Raw genomic sequence first — 19,878 nt, forward strand, 5'->3', positions numbered from 1 at the left:
TTTGGTCTGGTATTTTTGTTTATGTTTTTGTTTTTGTTTTTGAAGGAAACACAGTCTCTCTGTTCCTGGAACTTACTATGTAAACCAGGCTGTGGGCTACAGAGATAGTTCAATGGTCAAAAGCACTGGCTGCTCTTCCAGAGGACCCTGGTTCAATTCCCAGTACCTACATGGACTTGTATTTTCTAGGTTTTCCTCATTCCCACTTTTTCTAACCATTTTAAGCTAGAAAAAAGCCTGTTTATTTTTCCAGACTCTGGTGCTCTGATGGAATCAGTAGTACATAGAAAAGGCCATCCTGGCTCTCCGTAGTAAAGTCTGTCTTCCCACCTCGGCCCTACAGACACCTGGGTACCTCCAGAAAGAGGGATTCTAAATTATATCAAGACTTCTCTCTCAGCCTTTTGTTTCTTTGCCCCACTGTCTGTGGTCATGCAAACTCCGGGTTCTGAGGAGGGAAGAGTGGCCAGATGATGGGCAGCTGTCTCTCAGGCCTTCCTAGGGCACATAGCTCAGGGCTGGCCTGGGCCTTCCTAGGGCACATAGCTCAGGGCTGGCCTGGGCCTTCCTAGGGCACATAGCTCAGGGCTGGCCTGGGCCTTCCTAGGGCACATAGCTCAGGGCTGGCCTGGGCCTTCCTAGGGCACATAGCTCAGGGCTGGCCTGGGCCTTCCTAGGGCACATAGCTCTGGGCTGGCCTGGGCCTTCCTAGGGCACATAGCTCAGGGCTGGCCTGGGCCTTCCTAGGGCACATAGCTCAGGGCTGGCCTGGGCCTTCCTAGGGCACATAGCTCAGGGCTGGCCTGGGCCTTCCTAGGGCACATAGCTCTGGGCTGGCCTGGGCCTTCCTAGGGCACATAGCTCAAGGCTGGCCTGGCTCTGGTGCTTATTTTCTTTCTCTGTTCTTATTGGTGAAGAGGGTGTGCCCAGGTGGGCATCCTCAGGGCACTAGCAGAGTGTGGCGTCCCCGTGGACATAATCGGAGGCACATCCATCGGGGCTTTCATGGGTGCTCTGTTTGCTGAGGAGCGGAGCTACAGCCAAACACGGATCCGGGCCAAGCAGTGGGCAGAGGTAAGCAAGTGACCCCCCATCATCAGGAAGGCTGGCTGTGTGGCAAAGGGAGAGCAGAGCGCAGTAAAAGGTTGAGCAAGTGGCGGGAGATAGCCAGAAGTAGGTGTCAGGAGGTGACCTGAGAAAGGGGTGTGTGTGTGTGTGTGTGTGTGTGTGTGTGTGTGTGTGTGTGTGTGTGTGTGTGACCCTAAGGCAGGTAACGGGAACTGCTCTGGTTTGTGCTCTAGTCTTTTTTTTTTTTTTTTTTTCTTTCAAGACAGGGTTTCTCTGTGTAGCCCTGGCTGTCCTGGAACTCACTTTGTAGACCAGGCTGGCATTGAACTCAGAAATCCACCTGTCTCTGCCTCCCAAGTGCTGGGATCAAAGGCGTGCGCCACCACTCCCGGCTTGCTCTAGTCTTAACTGGTAGAAGTTTACCTAGTGACAACATGGAGGGCCATGTTGCTGAACAGAGAGCTAGTGGTCCCTATTGTCTCTGGAAATGAGGCACAGCTGCATCAGGACCTACAGTGGGCAGGAAGACAAGAGAGGACAAGAGTCACTTAAGGTCAGGAACCAGTCAGTACAGGCCTCAGATTTCTTTTTGAAAATGTTTTTCTTGAGAATTTTGTATGCATGTATAATAAAATAGGATCATATCTACCTTCCACTTACCCTCCCAACCCCCATAATCTCACAACATATTCTCTTTCCAACTCCATGTCCTTTTTACCTTTTTATTAGTTCTTTGAGAATATATAATATATTTTAATCACATTCCACCCCTTCCCCAGCTTCTCCAATGCCCTCCACCTCTGCAGCCATGCCTTAGGCTTCTGAGGCAAAAGCAAGGCAGGTGTCCAGCTTCAGGTTGGTTAGTATGGATCATTCCAGCATACTGCAGGGACATTCCTTATTGCCTGGTCCCTAGCCCTAGAGGATTTAAGAGAAGGGAGTATGGCCTTATTGTAAGTCAAACAAGGGAGGGGCTGACTATGGGCTGCAGGCTGCACAGGAAGTAGAACTCGTCTCCTGTTGGCCAGCCTTGTCATAAATGGACACCAGCATCAGAATCGAAACATCAAACAGAACCAAAGGAAGCAGAACAGCTTCCTTTAGCTCCTTGCTGCCAGCAGGCAGCTCATAGCCTGCTCAGTGAGGCTGGGCTGCTCCTGTGGAACAAATGGAACCCTGCTGAATCCATGCGTGGGATCAAAAGAGTTTGTGCTCTCCATTTTCAAAGAGAAGAAAGTTGGTCAACCTTCATGCAAAAGTTCAGGAATGGGTTATTTGCTGCAGTGACAAAGGGAAGGGCAACGCCTGAGGCTCTCTGTCCAGAAATATTTCTCCCATGGAATGAGTGGCCATCAGGGGAGAGAGAGAGAGAGACAGACAGACAGACAGACAGACAGACAGACTGACTGACTGACTGACTGACTGACTAGTGACACATCCTGTCCTTAGTGATATGTCAGCAATCCCTGCGGGTGACCACAGGAAAATGTGTTCAGTTGGTGTGGAACAGCTTAGATGTAGTTCTAGTCTGGGGAGCCCAACACAGGACCTGTGAAAATGTTCTCCCTCCCTCCTCCTGCTCATCTACTGCAGCAGTGCAAAGAGTCAGGGAGCTTTGGGCTGGGCCTCCCACCAACTAAGCTGCGGTACCCTGCCAAGGTAGCCACCCTGCAGGAGGCCCCTGCTGGACATGAGGTGGATGGAGTTGGAGCTGTGGTCATATGTACCACAGCCATGCTGGAGAGGTGGATGACATGGGGGCCATTTGTCTAGCACCTTCCCCAGTGCAGGCCGCCTCATGCTGTCTTATTCCTGTGATCTCCGTTACTCACTTGCCTTATGGAAAGGTCCTCACAGAGCTTCTAAGCTGTGAGCTCTGGGCTGTTCCTGCGTTAACCTTCCCAGAGCTGGTGGCTCTACCCATCCTCATCCTCCCTCTACTATATGTAACACAAAGATCTGCTGGAGCCCCCAAGGATCTCAAGGTCTGGCTGGGTGAGGAAAGGGCAGGAAGCATGGAGCTATGTGAGGCTGCGTCTTGGCTTCAAAACCCTGGGAACTTCTGCTGCCCTTTTTGCCTACACTAAGGCTCTGCCCCACAGGGAGGAGTGCTCTCCTAAGGGTTCTTTTGGCACCCTGTGTTCAGAGGCAGAAAGCGTGTGCTGTGCCTGTATCGTGCTTTACTAAGGTCCCACAGGCCAGAGTGTGAGTTCCTTAGTAAAGGTCTCCCATTTCTCTAGGGTATGACATCAATGATGAAGACTATACTGGACCTGACCTACCCAATCACATCCATGTTCTCTGGCACTGGCTTCAATAGCAGCATCAGCAACATCTTCAAAGACCGGCAGATTGAGGTGTGTCCCTAGCATACCTACCTGGCTTGCATTGGCTATCGGTGGCCTTGGTACCGTCTTGCTTTTTCCAAGTTCATTTGTCCCTAGATGGACAGGGAACAGTGTAAGAAGAGGCGTCTTCTGATCCCTGTCCTCCCCACAGGACCTGTGGCTCCCCTACTTTGCCATCACCACCGACATCACGGCCTCTGCCATGCGGGTTCACACAGATGGTGAGAGCCTTCTCCAACCAAAACCACCACAGGGTTAGCTCGGTCAGGTCAGCAGCTCTAGGATCTTAGGCTGGTGTGGGAGCGCGGACAGGTAGTTCCAGGAGATTGTTGTTGAAGGCACTGAGGGTCTTACAGACAAGCAAGAGTCACAGGCACATTTGGGTAAGGTAGGTAGAGGATGTCTCTGCCACAGGAGCACTCAGTGAATTAGGGCCTCAGGAACAAGGATATCCGGTGGGGAAGGGGCCTCTGGGAAAGGAGCAGGAGGAGGGGTCCAGGGGTCTTCACTTGGGCAAAGCGGGGTTTCTGGGGACCACAGAGGAATACTTCAATGCCATCTGTTTTCAAGGCAAAGCCCTTTGAGGGTAAGAGGCCTGGTGGAGGTCTGCTAGGCTTAGTGTTCTCCCTGAAGGTTGGACCTATGAGCTTTGAGACTGACAGAGCTAAGTGCAGCACAAGGCTACAGAGGCAGAGAAAGTATCCCTCCTGGCTGGCCCCTTTCCCACCCGATCTCTTTCATACTCCAGGCTCTCTGTGGAGGTATGTCCGTGCAAGCATGTCCTTGTCAGGCTATATGCCCCCACTCTGCGACCCCAAGGATGGACACCTGCTGATGGATGGTGGTTACATCAACAACCTCCCAGGTACTGCAGAGGACTCGGGAGTGCCCCCATGCTGGTACATAGTTCTTTGGTCATTCTGCCCTGTGGCTGTCTGCCACAACCGCCTCCACACCAGGAAGGCTGGGGTGGTACACGTTTTCCTTGGAGTATGCCAAGAGAAAATGTCAGGTTGGCATCAGTTGCTAGAGAACACATGTGAGTGTGCCCATGCATGCGCATGCGCACAGCATGCCCCTAGCATATGGCTCTGCCTGTTAGCACAGCAGCAACAGAACAAAGGCCAAGGAGACAAACCAGGGGCAATTGATTTCCATCTGTGCCCACAGTTGGAAACTAAGAGCCCGCAGGTGCCACGTGTGCCATGAGGCCATATCTACTACCTGTTGGCTACATGCTCAGAAGGGCTCCAACACAGTTCTTTGCTCATGGCTGTACACAAGCTGAGACATTTGATCCTGCCACCATAGGCCCAGGAAGAATACTAGAGAAGGTCCCCTGGTGGAGCCAGCAAGAGAAACAAAAGCCCTCTTGGTGCTTAGAAAAGCAGGGTCTGCTTCTCATCAGTTTTTCCCATTTCTCCTGGAATGCTGCCCCATGCCCTGGTGCTACATTCTTGACCTGGGGTAACTAGGCTACCTTTTTCTCTGTAGCGGATGTGGCAAGATCCATGGGGGCAAAGGTTGTGATTGCCATCGATGTTGGCAGCCGGGACGAGACAGACCTCACCAACTATGGCGATGCCTTGTCTGGATGGTGGCTGCTTTGGAAACGCTGGAACCCCTTGGCTACAAAAGTCAAGGTAGATTTGGTACCAAACGGACTAGAGAGTCTCCCTGGGGCTTATCTCTCATCCTCTTTGAGCCATCCCTGGCAGTAGGGACGTTCAGAGTCCAGCAGATCTGGGTCACTTGTTTGTACTTTTTCCCAGGCCCTGGGACTAACTCTGGGACAAGACCAAAATGGGGTTTTGTGGCACACTAAGGTCACATCTTTGGGACTCTAGCTCAGAGCCCATCATGTTTCTGGGCCAGGAGGGATGAAGAGGGAAGGCCAGGGTAGGAGGCTCAAGCGTTCTTGGCAGGTGTTGAACATGGCAGAGATTCAGACTCGACTGGCCTATGTGTGCTGCGTCCGGCAGCTGGAGATGGTGAAGAACAGCGACTACTGTGAGTACCTGAGGCCTCCCATCGACAGTTACCGCACCCTGGACTTCGGCAAATTTGATGAGATCTGTGTGAGTATCACCAGCTGGCTAAGAGAAAAGAGGACCTGGGGATCAATTACCTTTCCAGCCTCTTTTCTAAGAGCACTAGGAGGGGCCTCCTCAAGTGCCTGATGGGGCCTCCTATGTACACAGGAAGTTGGGTATCAACATGGGCGGACAGTGTTTGACATCTGGGTCCGGAGTGGTGTCCTAGAGAAGATGTTGCAGGACCAGCAGGGGACAAGCAAGAGGAAGGACTGTGGGGTGAGAGGGCAGGAGGGTCAGGTTGGGCAGGGTAGGGGTCCTCTGTACCAGCAGCATCCCCTGCACCCACTCTGCCTGCCCTCGGGTGTGTAGCCTGAGACAGGTGATGTGCCATGCTTTCTGCCTTTCTCCAGGTGTTCACCTGCCCCAATTCCTCCTTCACGGACCTTGCTGAGATTGTGTCACGGATTGAGCCGGCCAAGGTGGCTGCAGTGGATGGTGAGTAGATGTCTGGAGAGTGGGACAGGAAAGAGGTGGTAGGACTCCACTACACTAGGCCCTCACTCTTGCCCTTGAAGAAGTCACCAACTCTTGAGCTCTACTGGCCAAGAAGCTCAGTACTGCTTCTCCATGTGTCAAGACCCAGAGCCCATCTGTCCAGTTCCCACCACATGGGATTGCCTCCTAGGCCACTCAGGCTTCCCCCTCATCACTCCATAGAGCATCCTAACCACACCACAGACCTTAAGGGGAACCTACTGGCAGAGGAGGCCTTAGGAGGCCCGAGGGCCACATCCAACAACATGGCTCTGATCTACAACCCTGCAATGGGGCCCCCCATCTTGCAACAGAGCAACATGTTCTGCAGAATTCCCTGCTGCATGTACCATCTTAAAGAAGAACTTGAAAGGTGCTCTGGAGTCTTCCCAGGGTGAGAGCCCCAACACTGAGCTGAGTTTGTGCTGGTCTCCTTACACAACTCTGACCCGGCCCCCATGTGTGGTTAGGGAGTAGGTGAGGAGGGTCATGTTTTTGTGAAAAACACACAGGACACATTGTGGCGTGAGATGAACAAAGGCGCCTGTGAAGTGTTGCTGGGTCTGGAGGTTCCTCTGGCAGCCCTGGCACTGGGCAGCTCTCTGGGAACTGTTACAGTGGGGCTGGGCATGGCCATGTTCTGCTTCCCTTTTAGCCTTGCTTGGCACAGCCACTGTCCTTGGAGAGAGGACCAATGGAGCCCTCTCTTCTGCTCTAGATGAGTCTGACTATCAGACCGAGTATGAGGAGGAACTGCCAGCCATCCCCAAGGAAACGTATGCTGACTTCCAGAGCACTGGGATTGAGCTAGACTCTGACTCGGTGAGGTGCTGAACCCTGCCTTGCCTGTGCCGGACTCTGAGGTCCCCAAACAGGGCCTGCCCCTGGTCCCTGACTCTGGGCTAGCTACTGGTTTTCCCACTCCAGGTGATACAGTCTGGGGTCGGGCAAGCCCCCACTTTGCATATCTTGACCATGTCTGATTTGCTTCCAGGAATATGAGCCTTCGATGTTGCAAGGACCCCCCAGCTTGACTTCCCCAGAACAGTCCCAGGACTCCTTCCCTTGGCTCCCTAATCAAGATGACCAGGGGCCAAGACTGGAACATCCTTCCTGACTGGATAAATAAATAAAACACCTGGGCCTCACCCTTAGACTGAGGCTGCACCCATTCCTTAGAGGCTACTTCAGTTGCCTGACAAGATCAAACTGGATGATATAGCCATCTGGCTTCTTCCAGAGACATGGGCTGTGTTATTGGAGTCGTGGGCCTCTTCACTTCCCCGGCACCCTTGTATCCCCACAGCAGTACTGAGGAGCACGGACGCCTCTGTGAGGCATGGGAAGGTGGGATTGTTGAACTAATAAACGTTAATCTGATTGTGTGGCTATTTTACTCTGGTGTAAAGGTTGCAGGGGCAAAGAGCTAAGTGGACCTGAGGTCGGGAAGGTCAGTGGGTGATCTCTTGTTCTTTCAGGACCCTTTTGCTTCCAGGCAGCAACTCTAGGCTGGGCTAGGATGCTCCGGGTCTGAAGGAAACTAGGGTTTCCCCCTAAATCAAGGGTTTCTTTGGGCATACACAGGCCCTGGCCTAAGTGGAAGGGCATCACTTTTATGCCCCCAAGAAGAAAGCCTCCGGGAGGAGCCGCCTTTTAGCCACGCCCTTATCTGTCATCATGGGGGTGGTGCCAACTCAGGCTCAGCGTCAGGAGGCGGAGCACCGCCCCCGGGTCCAGCCGCGCTCTCCTACAGTGGCTGGACGCGCTGGGCGCTGGGTGCGGCCATGCGGGGCCTGGGCCTAAGTCTGACCCTGACCCTGAGGCTGAGACCTAGCGCGACCTCAGGCGCCGTACGGCTCCCCCGGCAGAGGCGGCGGGCGCGAGGCGCGCTCTGAAATCCGGGGGATGCGCGGGCGCCGTGACCATGGGTGCCGCCGCCTCCAGGAGGAGGGCGCTGAGGAGCGAGGCCATGTCCTCGGTAGCGGCCAAAGTAAGGTGAGTGGGCCGGGCTGACCGGCTACTGCTGCCGGCTACCCTCTGTGGTATGTGCTGCTACCCCAATGCCCTGTGATCTTCCTGTTCCGGAGTGGGCATTGGGCCTTAAAACCTGACGCCCACAGGCTGGGCAGATTAGACAGAAAGTAGTAGGAGGTCTCTGACCAGGATGCCCTGGCACTCTGTGGTGGGTGGGAAGAGCCCACCTCTTCTCATGTTGATGTGGAAGGCCTGGGTGGGGGTAAGTATGGTAGGGAGGGTCTTGCCAGTATTGGAGGCTGGTAGCCAGCTTGTACTGACCCGTGTTCCCTCTGCTTACCATGCAGAGCAGCCCGAGCGTTTGGAGAGTACCTGTCCCAGAGTCACCCTGAGAACCGCAACGGTGCAGGTAGGCACACTGGAAACAAAAGGCTGTTCTGGGTGAGTCCTCTGCCCCAGGCCAAGGCCAGGACCAGGACCAGGGCCAGGGCCAGGGCCAGTGGAGTGTGAGCCAGCCCAGGTACCTTGCTGGCCTGTCTACCTCACATCCCTTGCCCTCCAGGGCCCAGAACCCTAGGAGGAGCTCCAGTCACCCATCTCCATGGCGCCCTCCCAGCCTGGGTTGTTGGCATGGCAACAGGCCTCTTGGCACCCCCAGGGCTGGCACCACTGTCTGGGGGCCAGCTGGTGGGGGGAGGGGAGGAATTGGCACCAGGCAAATGGGTGTATCTGCAGGCTCTTGGGGGGATATCGGCCTGTCTATTCTTAACTTCTGATGATTATGCACAGGTAGTGAGGCCTGCCTGCCGCCCCAATCCTCACTCTCACAAGGGCTTCAGGCCCAGATAAGCAGAGAAACAGGCCACCTGGTAGAGCCTTCTCTAGTAACCTCAGCCCCCTCATTAAGGTTGGGGCTTGTTGAGTGTGCCAGAGGACCGGGAGGGTAGACCATCAGGCTGAAGGTTCACCTGATGCCTTTCCCTAGACCACCTGCTGGCTGACGCCTACTCTGGCCACGACGGGTCCCCAGAGATGCAACCTGCACCCCAGAACAAGCGCCGCCTCTCCCTCGTCTCCAATGGCCGATATGAGGGCAGCATCTCAGATGAGGCAGTCAGCGGGAAGCCGGCTATAGAGGGCCCCCAGCCCCACGTGTACACCATCTCTAGAGAGCCCGCCCTGCTACCTGGCTCTGAAGCTGAAGCCATTGAGCTAGCAGTGGTAAAAGGGAGGAGACAGCGGGAACGGCACCCTCACCACCACAGCCAGCCCCTGCGTGCCAGCCCAGGCAGCAGCCGGGAGGACATCAGCAGGCCCTGCCAAAGCTGGGCAGGAAGCCGCCAGGGCTCCAAAGAGTGCCCAGGATGTGCCCAGCTGGTCCCTGGTCCCTCTTCTCGGGCCTTTGGGCTGGAGCAGCCACCTCTACCTGAGGCTCCTGGCCGCCACAAGAAGCTGGAAAGGATGTATAGCGTTGATGGAGTGTCTGGTGAGGGCCTTATCTTTGGGCCTGGGCAGATACCTGCTGGCCTCTAGCAGCAGCAGCCAACACTGCAAAGCTGGGTACCCTGGTGTGATAGCAGTCAGGATGAAGTCCCTTCCATCTGAGCTCACCTCCTCGCCCAAATCCTGTGAACTGTGGACAAACCAACCTACCACAGTTTATCAAGGATACTTCCTGGAGGAGAGGGCCTGGGAGGACCTTGAAGACATAGATCAGGCCATCTTCAGAAGCTACAAGGGAGGGAAGTTTTTTGGGCCCTGAGGTTATTGATGCTGAGCTGGAAGGGAGGGCTGGGATGCCCTGAGGCATGCTGTACTTAGGGACTATCCTTCCCCCGTGCACCATGCCTGGGCTGCAGAGAGTAGCTCTAGGGGACCCCAGGAAATGAACAACTCATCAAGGTGGGCTGCACCCTAAGGACCTCTCACCCCTCTGGTAGGGATGAAAGGAGGGAAATGTCTGGCCAGCTGGCAGCTAAGAAGGGCTACCTTATGTCCAAGGGGGACAAAATATGACAGTGCAGAGACACCTCTGAGAATGTTCCTCACACTGAACCACTAGAGAGAACGTTAAACAGAGACCACCTCAAGCCAAGCGATAGAAAGATAGCTCAGAGACTAAGAACACTCACTACTAGTGCAAGAGGACCCAGTTTTGGTTCTTAGCAACCACATTAAGCAGCTTACAACCACCTCTCTCCTCCTCCATACCCCCTTCTCTAAATAAATAAATAAATAAATAAATAAATAAATAAATAAATAAATAAATAAAATGAGCCACAAGTCAGAGAGGATGGGTGGGAGGTTATGTCCCAGAACTCTGCCCTGGATCAGCTTTTTTCTCTCCTTGAGAGTCATCCTACCCCTGGGCCCAGAGTCTTTTCAAAATAGAGCGAGGACTGGGCTTCAGGACTCCTACCTTGCCAGCCATAGCCTTGCTTTTCTTTCAGATGATGTCCCCATCCGTACCTGGTTCCCCAAGGAAAACCTTTTCAGCTTCCAGACGGCAACCACAACTATGCAAGCGTGAGTTCGGTGTCCACTGCCAAGAGCCCAGGGCTGGGTTGTCTCTTCCTAGGGCTCAGGAAGGACTGACAACTGTTGCCTGGACTCTGGCTCAGCCTAGGGTTTTTGTGAACGGCTGCATGTGCCACATTGTGCAGGGTCTGCGGGTGGGCCAAGCTGAGGCTCTGCACCCCAGCAGGCAGGCTGCCTGCTCCCTCAGGCCTCATCCGACCTCTGCTTCTCCCTACCCCTTTCCTCACTTACATTCCCTCATGGGCATTCCCTGTATTCAGACTACCCACTTAGTTGTGGCCTTTTATCTTTGTTTTTGCCAGAGGACCTGACCCAGAGTTGCAGCTGATAGCACCATCACTAAGTGGTTTTGGGTGGGGGTGGGGGTTCTAGTCCTCATGTGTATCCTGAACTCCACTGTCAGGCTGCTTCTGTGTGACAGGTGACTGTTACCAGGGTCTGCTCTTCTTTACCTGATAGGCATCTAGATTTTCCTCCCTAGGACATGCCTTTGAAGCAGAGTCCCTCACCAGAATAGTCCTCCCCCGGCCGCAACTGCGATGGCAAAAGTGCACAGGGCACAGGCAAGCTTCTGTAGGACCAAACCCCAACCTTGCCTGGCTAAAACTCAGCACCTAGTAGTATGGGCCAGTGCCTCAGCCTCGGTGCCCTTGAGTCCAGTGGACATCCCGATGGGAGGAAACTACCTCCAGGGGATCTGGGGGGCTAAAGGAAGACAGAGATCCACACTCACGGTGTCCTCTTTCTCTTGCTGCCTCTTGACACTGTGGCTTCAGCATCTCGTAAGTATGCCATGCCGTGTGCACTTAGGGGCACAACCATTGTCCTGGGGGCCCTCCCACCCTTGGACAGAATTCTGCAGGTCAGGGATCCTGGGCCTGGGCAGTGAGTAGTGCTAAGCTCCCATTAGTCCAGACTCCTGTGGACAACTAGGCTGCAGCAGGACCTGCTGGGAGCTGGGCCTGGGATGCCCCTCTGGGCCCCCGTGCTTGTGCCTCTGTCTCCACGTCTGTGTCCCTCCTGCCTTCAGCCAAGGGCAGTGCTGACTTGCGGCGGTTTCTCAGGGTATTCAGGGGCTACGCGGAGAGGAAGCGTCGGAAACGGGAGAATGATTCCGCGTCTGTAATCCAGAGGTAGGGCCTGCCAGCCACTCGCCACCAGGGTCTATCTCTAGTCTGCACTGGCCTGGCCAGGGCCCTCCTGGCCCTGGAAGACCTGATGGGGGAAGGGTGGTGGCGACCACTGGTCTGGCCCTGCTCTGGGGACGTGGCAGACAGGAGGCCATGTGGCCAGGCTGCATTTCAGCCCCTGGACCTATACTTTGAGGGTACATTGATAATCATACTGAAGCTAGCTGGCCCATCCAAGTCTGTGTAGCCCTGAAGCCCAGAGCTGTTCATCCAGTGGCACCGCCTACCCTCTCCAACTCCCGCCCACCTCAGAGGTGTGTCTGGGAAGCTGGACGTGGGTCTTGGCAGGGCACAAAATTTAGGAGGAAAAAAAAAAAAAAAAGAACCTGTCTCCCTCGTGGGGAAGGGACATTTTGAAAGCCCCAGAGCAGCTTGTGGGCGTGGGTTCAGGTAGAGGATGTAAGGATGTCTGCAACAGAGGAAATGCCTGCAAGGAGCTTGAGCAGACAACAAAGCTAGGAGGAGAGAGACACCGTGCCTCTGCTCTGAGGTCCTGAACGGGGCTCAGGAGTAGACAGGCCTTGTCTATGAGCCTTGGGGAGATGGTTCAGTGTCCACCCTCAGCGTGGTCAGGGACTAGGTTGGCAGGAGCCAGCATCCACCCTGCTGGGTACCCTCATCACCCCATGCTTTCTCCTTCAGGAACTTCCGCAAACACCTGCGCATGGTTGGCAGTCGGCGGGTGAAGGCCCAGAGTAAGATGGGTCCTGGGAAGGTGGGCACAGCTGTGCTTGGCAGTCTGGGCTTCTTGGCAAGCTGGGCTTTGCATGTTGGCAGTCTACCTCCCTCAGCCTGCTCTGGCCCCACTGGTTGGCCTGTTCTGCCTTCCCCTCAGCTTTTGCCCCCTCTCTTGTGTCGTCGTGTCTGTCTCTGTCTCAGTGCTCTGTCTTGCCCCCAATAGTGTTGGACCTCACCTAGGCCCTACTTGACCAGCCCCTGACCTAGTGTTCTGCCTGCTTAGGCTCTGCCCTGAGCCTACAGTAGGCCCACAGTAGTCCACACTGTGTCCTTTGCTTCCACCCTTGTGTCCTCTAAGTCTAGATTCTGATCCTGGTATCTGTGCCTCTACATGAACCGTACCGTTGGTCTTAGTCCACTATCTGTGACCTCAGGCTGGTCCTTGTCAGCTTCTGCCTCTCCACACACCCCAGCCCCCTTCCCAGAGCCTGAGTCTTCTCTGCTCTCGCCCCCTCTGGCTAATGGGGTTTTGCTCTCACTCACTGCAGCGTTCGCTGAGCGTCGCGAACGGAGCTTCAGCCGGTCCTGGAGCGACCCCACCCCTATGAAAGCCGACACTTCCCACGACTCCCGAGACAGTAGGTGTCCAGGTGCAGGCTGGCCCACTTCCCTGACAAGTTCCCTTAGGCCCCATATCCCTGTCAGGGTCCCATGCCAGTACGGCTAGGCTTCTGCGCTTTTGCTCTCTGAGCCTCAGTTTACCTGTCTATGAGATGGAAGTACTTGGTATCCTATCTCTTAGGCTGGGTTAACTAATGGCTAAGCAGTGCTGACACTGGGCATCTGTAAGGTGGTACCCACTGTCTCTCAGGGCATACTTGGCCACAGGTGACACTTGTGTTGGGTCCCAGCTTCACATGTCTCTCCTCTTCCTATGTGGGGCTGCTTCCCACTGGTATCAGTGGCCTGGCTCTGCAGTTTGACTGTGACTGTGACCTTCATACTTACCCAAAGAACCTCCAGGACATGGTTGGGCTCTATGAGTGGTATGCCACTCTCCTGGTGACCCCTCCTGTCCCCAGGCAGTGACCTACAGAGCTCACACTGCACCCTGGATGAGGCTTGTGAGGACCTGGACTGGGACACAGAGAAAGGTCTGGAGGCCATGGCCTGCAACACCGAGGGCTTCTTGCCACCCAAGGTCATGGTGAGGCCTACCTCTGGGTGTACCCCCATGGCACTTAGATGGAGCTCAGCCTTGTCCTCTAGTCCTCCCTCCTATGCCCACACTCCATCCTTGGCTCAGGGAGGGGTCTCCAAGGTTCTACCTCAGTGGTGCTTCCTGGGGGAGTTTCAGAGATTAGGGTTACAGGAGAGTTGACTGTGAGGTGTACCTCACCGGGCTTTCCCCATCCCCTACAGCTCATCTCCTCCAAGGTGCCAAAGGCCGAGTATATCCCTACTATCATCCGCAGAGATGACCCGTCCATCATTCCCATCCTCTACGTGAGTGTCCTTCCCAACTCTGCATCCATACAACTCCTGGTACACCTCTCCCTCGGGGCCTAGCTACCAGTGCCTGAATGCCCTGGGGGGACCAGCAAGGGCTCTGATGTGTGGCCTATCTGTTCTCAGGACCACGAGCATGCAACCTTCGAGGACATCCTGGGTGTGTATCTTACTCGTTTCATCTGGTGTCTGGCAGGAAGGGTGGACTTGCATGGGGAGGGGCAGTGCTCATAGCCCTCTGTCCACAGAGGAAATAGAGAAGAAATTGAACATCTATCACAAGGGGGCCAAGATCTGGAAGATGCTGATTTTCTGCCAGGTAGAAGCAGCCTTTCCTTTCCTCCCCAGGAAAAGAGGGCAGTGTGGTATGGGTAGGGCCCCAAGATCTTACTCAGTGTGGGCGTGTCCATGTGGTACATTTGTGGACGACATGCACACGCCTCATCCTAGCCTCCCCCTAGCACTCCTGAGGCCTGACCGTGACCTCTTTCAGGGCGGCCCTGGACACCTTTATTTGCTCAAGAACAAGGTGGCCACCTTTGCCAAAGTGGAGAAGGAAGAGGACATGATCCAGTGAGAGCGGAGGGTGCCCTGGGTTGTGGGAGGGAAGTCTAGAACCTGGTACATCCCTTCCAATGCCCTCCCTCCACCGTGCTTCTGGAAGCTCAGTCATGGGGCCATCTGTCACCCCACCAGCTTCTGGAAGAGGCTGAGCCGCCTGATGAGCAAGGTGAACCCCGAGCCGAATGTCATCCACATCATGGGCTGCTACATTCTGGGGAACCCTAACGGGGAGAAGGTAGGGACTCGAGAGGTGCGTGTGGGAAGGGGGGGACCGAAGAGGGCTCTCAGGCCGCTCGAGGGTCCTAAGCAAGGAGGGTGGGTCATGCCCTTAACCCCAGACTCATGGCCTTACCCTTCCTGAAGCTATTCCAGAACCTCAGGACCCTCATGACCCCTTACAAGGTTACCTTTGAGTCGCCTCTCGAGCTGTCTGCCCAAGGTGAGCTATCCCGGCTGCCTGCCTGCTTAGAGGGCTGCTTAGGTTTGACCCTTCTGGCACCTCGTCAGGGCTGAGCCTCTCGGCTCATCTCTCTCCTGCCCAGGGAAGCAGATGATTGAGACCTACTTTGACTTCCGGCTGTACCGCCTGTGGAAGAGCCGCCAGCACTCAAAGCTGCTGGACTTTGATGACGTCCTGTGAGAAGCATGGGTCATGCCCAGGAACCACCAGGCCATTTCCTCTGGGCTGGGGACCTAGAGCTGGGCTGCCTCTTGCACCCGGGACAGTGTGGCCCTGCTCTTGCCCACAGCCACTTCAGGGACCCTCAGACGTTGCTCAGGTTCTCGTAGGGTCTGGTCCTCACTGCACCAGTGGGCCACAGAGGCCACACTCCTGGTGGTCCAGATTAACAATCTCAGCCCATGACCAGTGGCCTCTCAATGGCCAGGGCATTGACCTGTCATGCCTCGCCTGGAGGCAGCAGCATTGGGGATCCCCTCCATGGGGTTCATAGAAATAAGTGCAATTTTTTTACACCCCTGAAACAATTTGAAGGGAAGCAGCATTACTAATTAACTAGTTAAGCACTCTGCTACTAGTTACAGTGTAGACAACCAGCCCAGTGTGTGTTCAGGTCCTCCTGTCCCCCAGCCTCTCAGCCCTGCTGTATTTGATCACCAGCACCAGGATGGCCCATAAGTGTGGGGCTAGCTCTGTCAGGCTGCCTAGCCTGGCCCAGTCTACACTGGCCAAATCTGGCCTGCTTTCACCCTTTTGTCACCCCTGGCTTACTTTGACCTCATCCTGGCAAGGGGTAGGCTGGGCAGTTAGGAGGGAAGAGCCTCACTCACCCTCCCTCTTGTCAGGGGAGCACTGGGTTGCCATCTGTTGCCCACCTCCTCAAGCCAACCCATTTCCCTTTGCTGCTGCTGAACTCGGCTTTTTCTAGCCTTGGTCTGGAAGCCACATCCCAGCACAGTGGCTTAGGGGTGTGGTGGGGACAGCCGGGGCTGGGCCTGGGAAGGCAAGAACCTCACCAGCATTGTGGTGGGGGGCCTAGATCTGTCACCCCAGGCTGGAGAGTCAAGTAGCTGGTGAACTGTGAGGTCCCCATGACTCCCTTCAGTCTTGTCCAGGGTCTAGCAGGGTGGGCTCTCTTGTACATAGTTGGAGCTTGGGGGCAGGCCCCCCTTTTGTAGAGCCTGGGGTCTGGGGACACCTGGCCGTGTCCCTGACCCAGGGGAGTTAGGATTGGGCACTGAACAATGTACGATATCCCTTAGAGTGACCATTAAACTTGACCCTCTGCTGCAGCTGCTGTGTGGGTCTTCTCATTTGGGACTCACTTTCCATGAATATGCCAGCCTGAGGGCCACTGCTGCATGGCTTCCTTCACACCAGGGCCTGGACAGGATAGAGCCATCAGAACAGCCACCTTAAGGATATATACCATGGGAAGATATGATAGGGATCTCCCGGAGTGTCCACCAACCAGCACAGGTAGTAGAGGCACTATCTTCCTGCAGTGGTAAGAATCAGGCAGGGGACTGTGGTTGTGAGCAGAAACAGCCTGCATCCCTGCCCTAGCCCATCAGCATGGAAGAGTGGGTGCTCTCAACCTCTTTCAAGCCACCCTGTTCATGTGGCCAGAACAAGAAGCCAGAAGGTGGCTACAGCCTCAGTTGTGAGCCACATGCCCTCCCTGTCCAGGGTACAACCAGACTTAGCTACTTGATCATTACCGGTCCAGGGGTAGGGACCAGAGCAGCTGGGCAGTTCAAGGGCTAGGGATGGGCTGGTGGTGCAGTATACAGTATGACAAAGCCTGGTGGGTTTGAGGCTAGGTGCTGGGGACCGTCCTTCTGAGGAGCTTGCCACCAGGACACTCAAGGGAGGACCAAGAGGAAGAAGGCATGGTTTGGGTGTCACCATGAACATAGTTTTGGAAGACTGGCCTAGGTTAGTCTGTATTTTTACTCAGCTACCACACTCTCTGAACGTAAACCACATGGTCAAGTGTGTGTGTGTGTGTGTGTGTGTGTGTGTGTGTGTGTGTGTGTGTTTCTAGTCACTGCCACTTTGAGTCTACATGCTGGTGTTACGCAAATGGGATAGTGTTTGTAGTTCAGTCTCCCAACATTGCTGTTTAGAAGGCACATTTAATACCATAATCCTGACCTTAGCCCTAGAGCAGGTAAGCATTTGCTCTGAGCCGCCCTACAGGCTCAGCCTGTAGTCTAGCTGGGGTAGCAGAGGCGCCTGCTTGTAGCCCTGAAAGTTGGCTAGACCAGTGAGCGGGGCTTCTGTAGTCCACAGCCCTAAATGTCCTTGAACTTTTCTGAAGCATCTATGCACTCACTTTCCTCAAGCAAATTAACAGACAACCACGAAAAACAGTTGGGCAGAAATATTTTTTAAAAATACACAAAGTGTTAATATCTTTTTTTTTTAATTCCCTGATAGGGTCTCATTATGTATCCATGAGTGGCCTAGAACTGGCTATTTAGTTCTGGCTCACCTTAAACCCTCCTCACTCTGCCTCCCAAGTGCTGGTATTAGAGGCATTCAGCCCTACACTCAGCAAGACTGTTGTAGTTAGTGTCTTAGTTAGAGTTTTATTGACACCATGACCAAGGCAACTTTTCTTTTTTCTTTTCTTTTTTTTTTTTTTGGTTTTTCGAGACAAGGTTTCTCTGTGTAGCCCTGGCTGTCCTGGAAACTCACTTTGTAGACCAGGCTGGCCTCCAACTCAGAAATCTGCCTGCCTCTGCCTCCCAAGGCAACTTTTATAAAGGAAAAATTTAATCGGGGCTGACTTACAGTTTCAGAGGTTCAGTCCATTATCATAGCAGGAAGCATGGCAGCATGTAGGCAGACATGATGCTGGAGAAGGAGATAAGAGCTCTATATCTTGGTCTGAAGTCAGTCAAAAGGAGACTATCTTCTATAGGCAATGAGGAGGAGGGTCTGGGTCATACTGACCAGACTTATATGAGACCTAAAAGCCCTGCCTCCACAGTAAATAAAGCACTTCCTCTAACAAGGTCACACCTCTTTTTTTTTTTTAAGATTTATTTATTATTACACATAAGTACACTGTAGCTGTCTTCAGACACACCAGAAGAGGGCGTTAGATCTCATTACAGGTAGTTGTGAGCCACCATGTGGTTTCTGGGATTTGAACTCAGGACCTTCGGAAGAGCAGTCAGTGCTCTTACCCACTGAGATATCTCTCCAGCCCAAGGTCACACCTCTTAATAGTACCACTTCCCATGGGCCAAGCATATTTAAACCATCACATTCCACTTCCTGGTACCCATTGACTTGATCAAACAAGTCTATAGCATATACTCTTAGCATATCATAATGCAAAGTACATCTAGCCCAGCTTCAAAAATCCCCAGTCTTATCACGGTCTCAACAATGTTTAGAAGTTCAAAGTTTCTTCTGAGATTCATGCAATCCCTTAATTGTAATCCCCTATAAAATCAAAAGCAAAAAGCAAAACACATACTTCCAACATCACAGGATATACATATTCCAAAACATTACAGTGAGGAAATACTAGACCAAAGCAAGACCAAAACAAGCTGGGCAAACTCCAAACTCTGCATCTCCTTGTCTGATGTCCAACTTTCATCTTTGTTGACAGCAACACAATTTCTCTTGGGCTGGTTCCACTTCTTGTTAGCAGCTTTCCTCAGCAGGTATCCTTTAGCTCTGATGTCTCTAATATCTTGGGGTCTCCAAAGCAACTTCAGCTTCACAGTCTCTTGTTCCACTCTCTGGGGTTCATATGATCTGGGCTCTTCCAAAGGGCTTGTGTCACTTCTCCAGCTCTGCCCTCTGTAGCCCTCTAGGCTTTAGCTGACTCCATTCCACTGCTGCTGCTGCTGTTTTTGGTGATCATCCAATTACTGTCATCTCCAATACACTGATAATGGCTAAACCTCTGAAACTGTAAGCCAGCTCCAATTAAGTGTTTGCCTTTATAAGAGTTGCCTTGGTCATGGTGTTTTTTCATAGTCATAAAACCCTAAACAAAAATTAGTACCAGGAATGGGGTCTCATCTGTACTGGGTAGGGCCTAAGCATGTATATGAAACCTCAAAGCTCTACCTCCACACACTTCCTCTAACAAGGCTATGCCTCTTCTAATAAGGACACACCTCCTAATAGTACCACTTCCCATTGGCAAAGCATATTCAAACCACCAGAGGATGTGGCTATGAGTTTATGGTGCCAAGGGGCTGACTCTAGGGCTTCAGGCATGCTAATGTATGGAATTCTACCACTAAGGTACAGCTCTAGTCTCTACCCCATTTTAAATTTTGTTTTGAGACAGGGTCTCACTAGTCTATGCTGGCTTTGAACTCATTCATTCTATAGCTCAGGCTGATGTTGAATTACAGTCCTACTGGGCAGCTTCTCTAGTGGCTGTTTAGTACAGCTTATTAGCCTCAATATATAAAAAGCCTTTTTAATTAAAAATATTTTATGGTTATGTGTGTATGTGTGGGCACATGCTTATGAGTGCAGGTACTTACAGAATCAGAAGCCATCAAGAAGAGCACTAAGAAGCAATTGTGAACTGCCTAACATAGGTGCTGCCCTAGCTAGTTTTATGTCAACTTGACCCAAGCTAGAGGCATCTGAAAAGAAGGAAGCTCAATTGAGAAAAATGCCTCCATGAGATCCAGATGTAAGGCATTTTCTTAATTTGTGATTGATGGGGGAAGACCCTGCCCATGATAAGTGATGGCATCCCTGGGCTGGTGGTCCTAGGCTCTGTAAGAAGAGCAGACTGAGCAGGCCATGGAGAGCAAGCTAGGAAGCAAGTACCCCTGCATGGCCCCTCCATCAGCTCCTGCCTCCAGGTTCCTGCCCTATTTGAGTTCCTGTCTTGACTTCCTTCAGTGATGAACAACAATGTGGAAGTGTAAGCCAAATAAACCTTTTCCTCCCCAACTTGCTTTTTGGTCATGGTCTTTTGTCATACC

At 53.3% G+C, this 19,878-nt stretch overlaps 2 protein-coding genes and 1 non-coding gene across 33 annotated transcripts in view; all 3 read left to right on the forward strand.

Annotated features, from left to right (window-relative positions):
• The window catches only part of Pnpla7 (patatin-like phospholipase domain containing 7), a 78,083-nt gene extending 70,701 nt beyond the window's left edge, over window positions 1-7,382 (forward strand). For 11 of the 19 annotated variants that reach the window (XM_006498017.4, XM_030250966.1, XM_006498014.4 and 8 more), the window contains 10 exons: window positions 918-1,074; window positions 3,309-3,425; window positions 3,568-3,637; window positions 4,165-4,281; window positions 4,911-5,059; window positions 5,342-5,494; window positions 5,618-5,728; window positions 5,863-5,947; window positions 6,642-6,808; window positions 6,981-7,367. In XM_006498017.4, the coding sequence (XP_006498080.1) occupies window positions 918-1,074; window positions 3,309-3,425; window positions 3,568-3,637; window positions 4,165-4,281; window positions 4,911-5,059; window positions 5,342-5,494; window positions 5,618-5,728; window positions 5,863-5,947; window positions 6,642-6,808; window positions 6,981-7,103 (1,249 nt within the window). In that variant the 3' untranslated portion in view covers window positions 7,104-7,367. Of the gene's footprint in view, window positions 1-917; window positions 1,075-3,308; window positions 3,426-3,567; window positions 3,638-4,164; window positions 4,282-4,910; window positions 5,060-5,341; window positions 5,495-5,617; window positions 5,729-5,862; window positions 5,948-6,641; window positions 6,814-6,980 lie in introns of all 19 variants that reach the window. The other 8 variants (XR_001782552.2, XR_001782553.2, XM_017318029.2 and 5 more) reach the window with 4 other exon arrangements.
• A 288-nt stretch (window positions 7,383-7,670) lies between these two features.
• Nsmf (NMDA receptor synaptonuclear signaling and neuronal migration factor) lies at window positions 7,671-16,191 on the forward strand. 13 transcript variants are annotated; one of them, NM_001039386.1, is made up of 16 exons: window positions 7,689-7,981; window positions 8,308-8,369; window positions 8,946-9,446; window positions 10,411-10,486; window positions 11,275-11,280; window positions 11,563-11,631; window positions 12,331-12,383; window positions 12,915-13,004; window positions 13,449-13,573; window positions 13,789-13,872; window positions 14,002-14,035; window positions 14,124-14,194; window positions 14,369-14,448; window positions 14,572-14,674; window positions 14,803-14,878; window positions 14,982-16,191. In NM_001039386.1, exons 1-16 carry the CDS (start codon window positions 7,911-7,913, stop codon window positions 15,077-15,079), a joined length of 1,599 nt encoding a protein of 532 aa, NP_001034475.1. In that variant the 5' UTR covers window positions 7,689-7,910; the 3' UTR covers window positions 15,080-16,191. The 13 variants fall into 13 exon arrangements, with proteins under 13 accessions (XP_006498264.1, XP_006498265.1, XP_006498263.1 ...); XM_006498201.2 differs by lacking the exon at window positions 12,915-13,004 and having other exon boundaries at window positions 7,671-7,981; XM_030251903.1 differs by lacking the exon at window positions 8,946-9,446 and having other exon boundaries at window positions 7,681-7,981.
• On the forward strand, window positions 13,121-13,183 carry Mir7664 (microRNA 7664). The gene has a single exon (NR_106124.1). It is a non-coding gene; the product is annotated as a microRNA 7664 (primary transcript).
• Window positions 16,192-19,878: the final 3,687 nt, after the last annotated feature.

The sequence above is a fragment of the Mus musculus genome, chromosome 2 (genome assembly GCF_000001635.26).
Source record: "Mus musculus strain C57BL/6J chromosome 2, GRCm38.p6 C57BL/6J".
NCBI classification, from domain to species: Eukaryota; Metazoa; Chordata; class Mammalia; order Rodentia; family Muridae; genus Mus; species Mus musculus.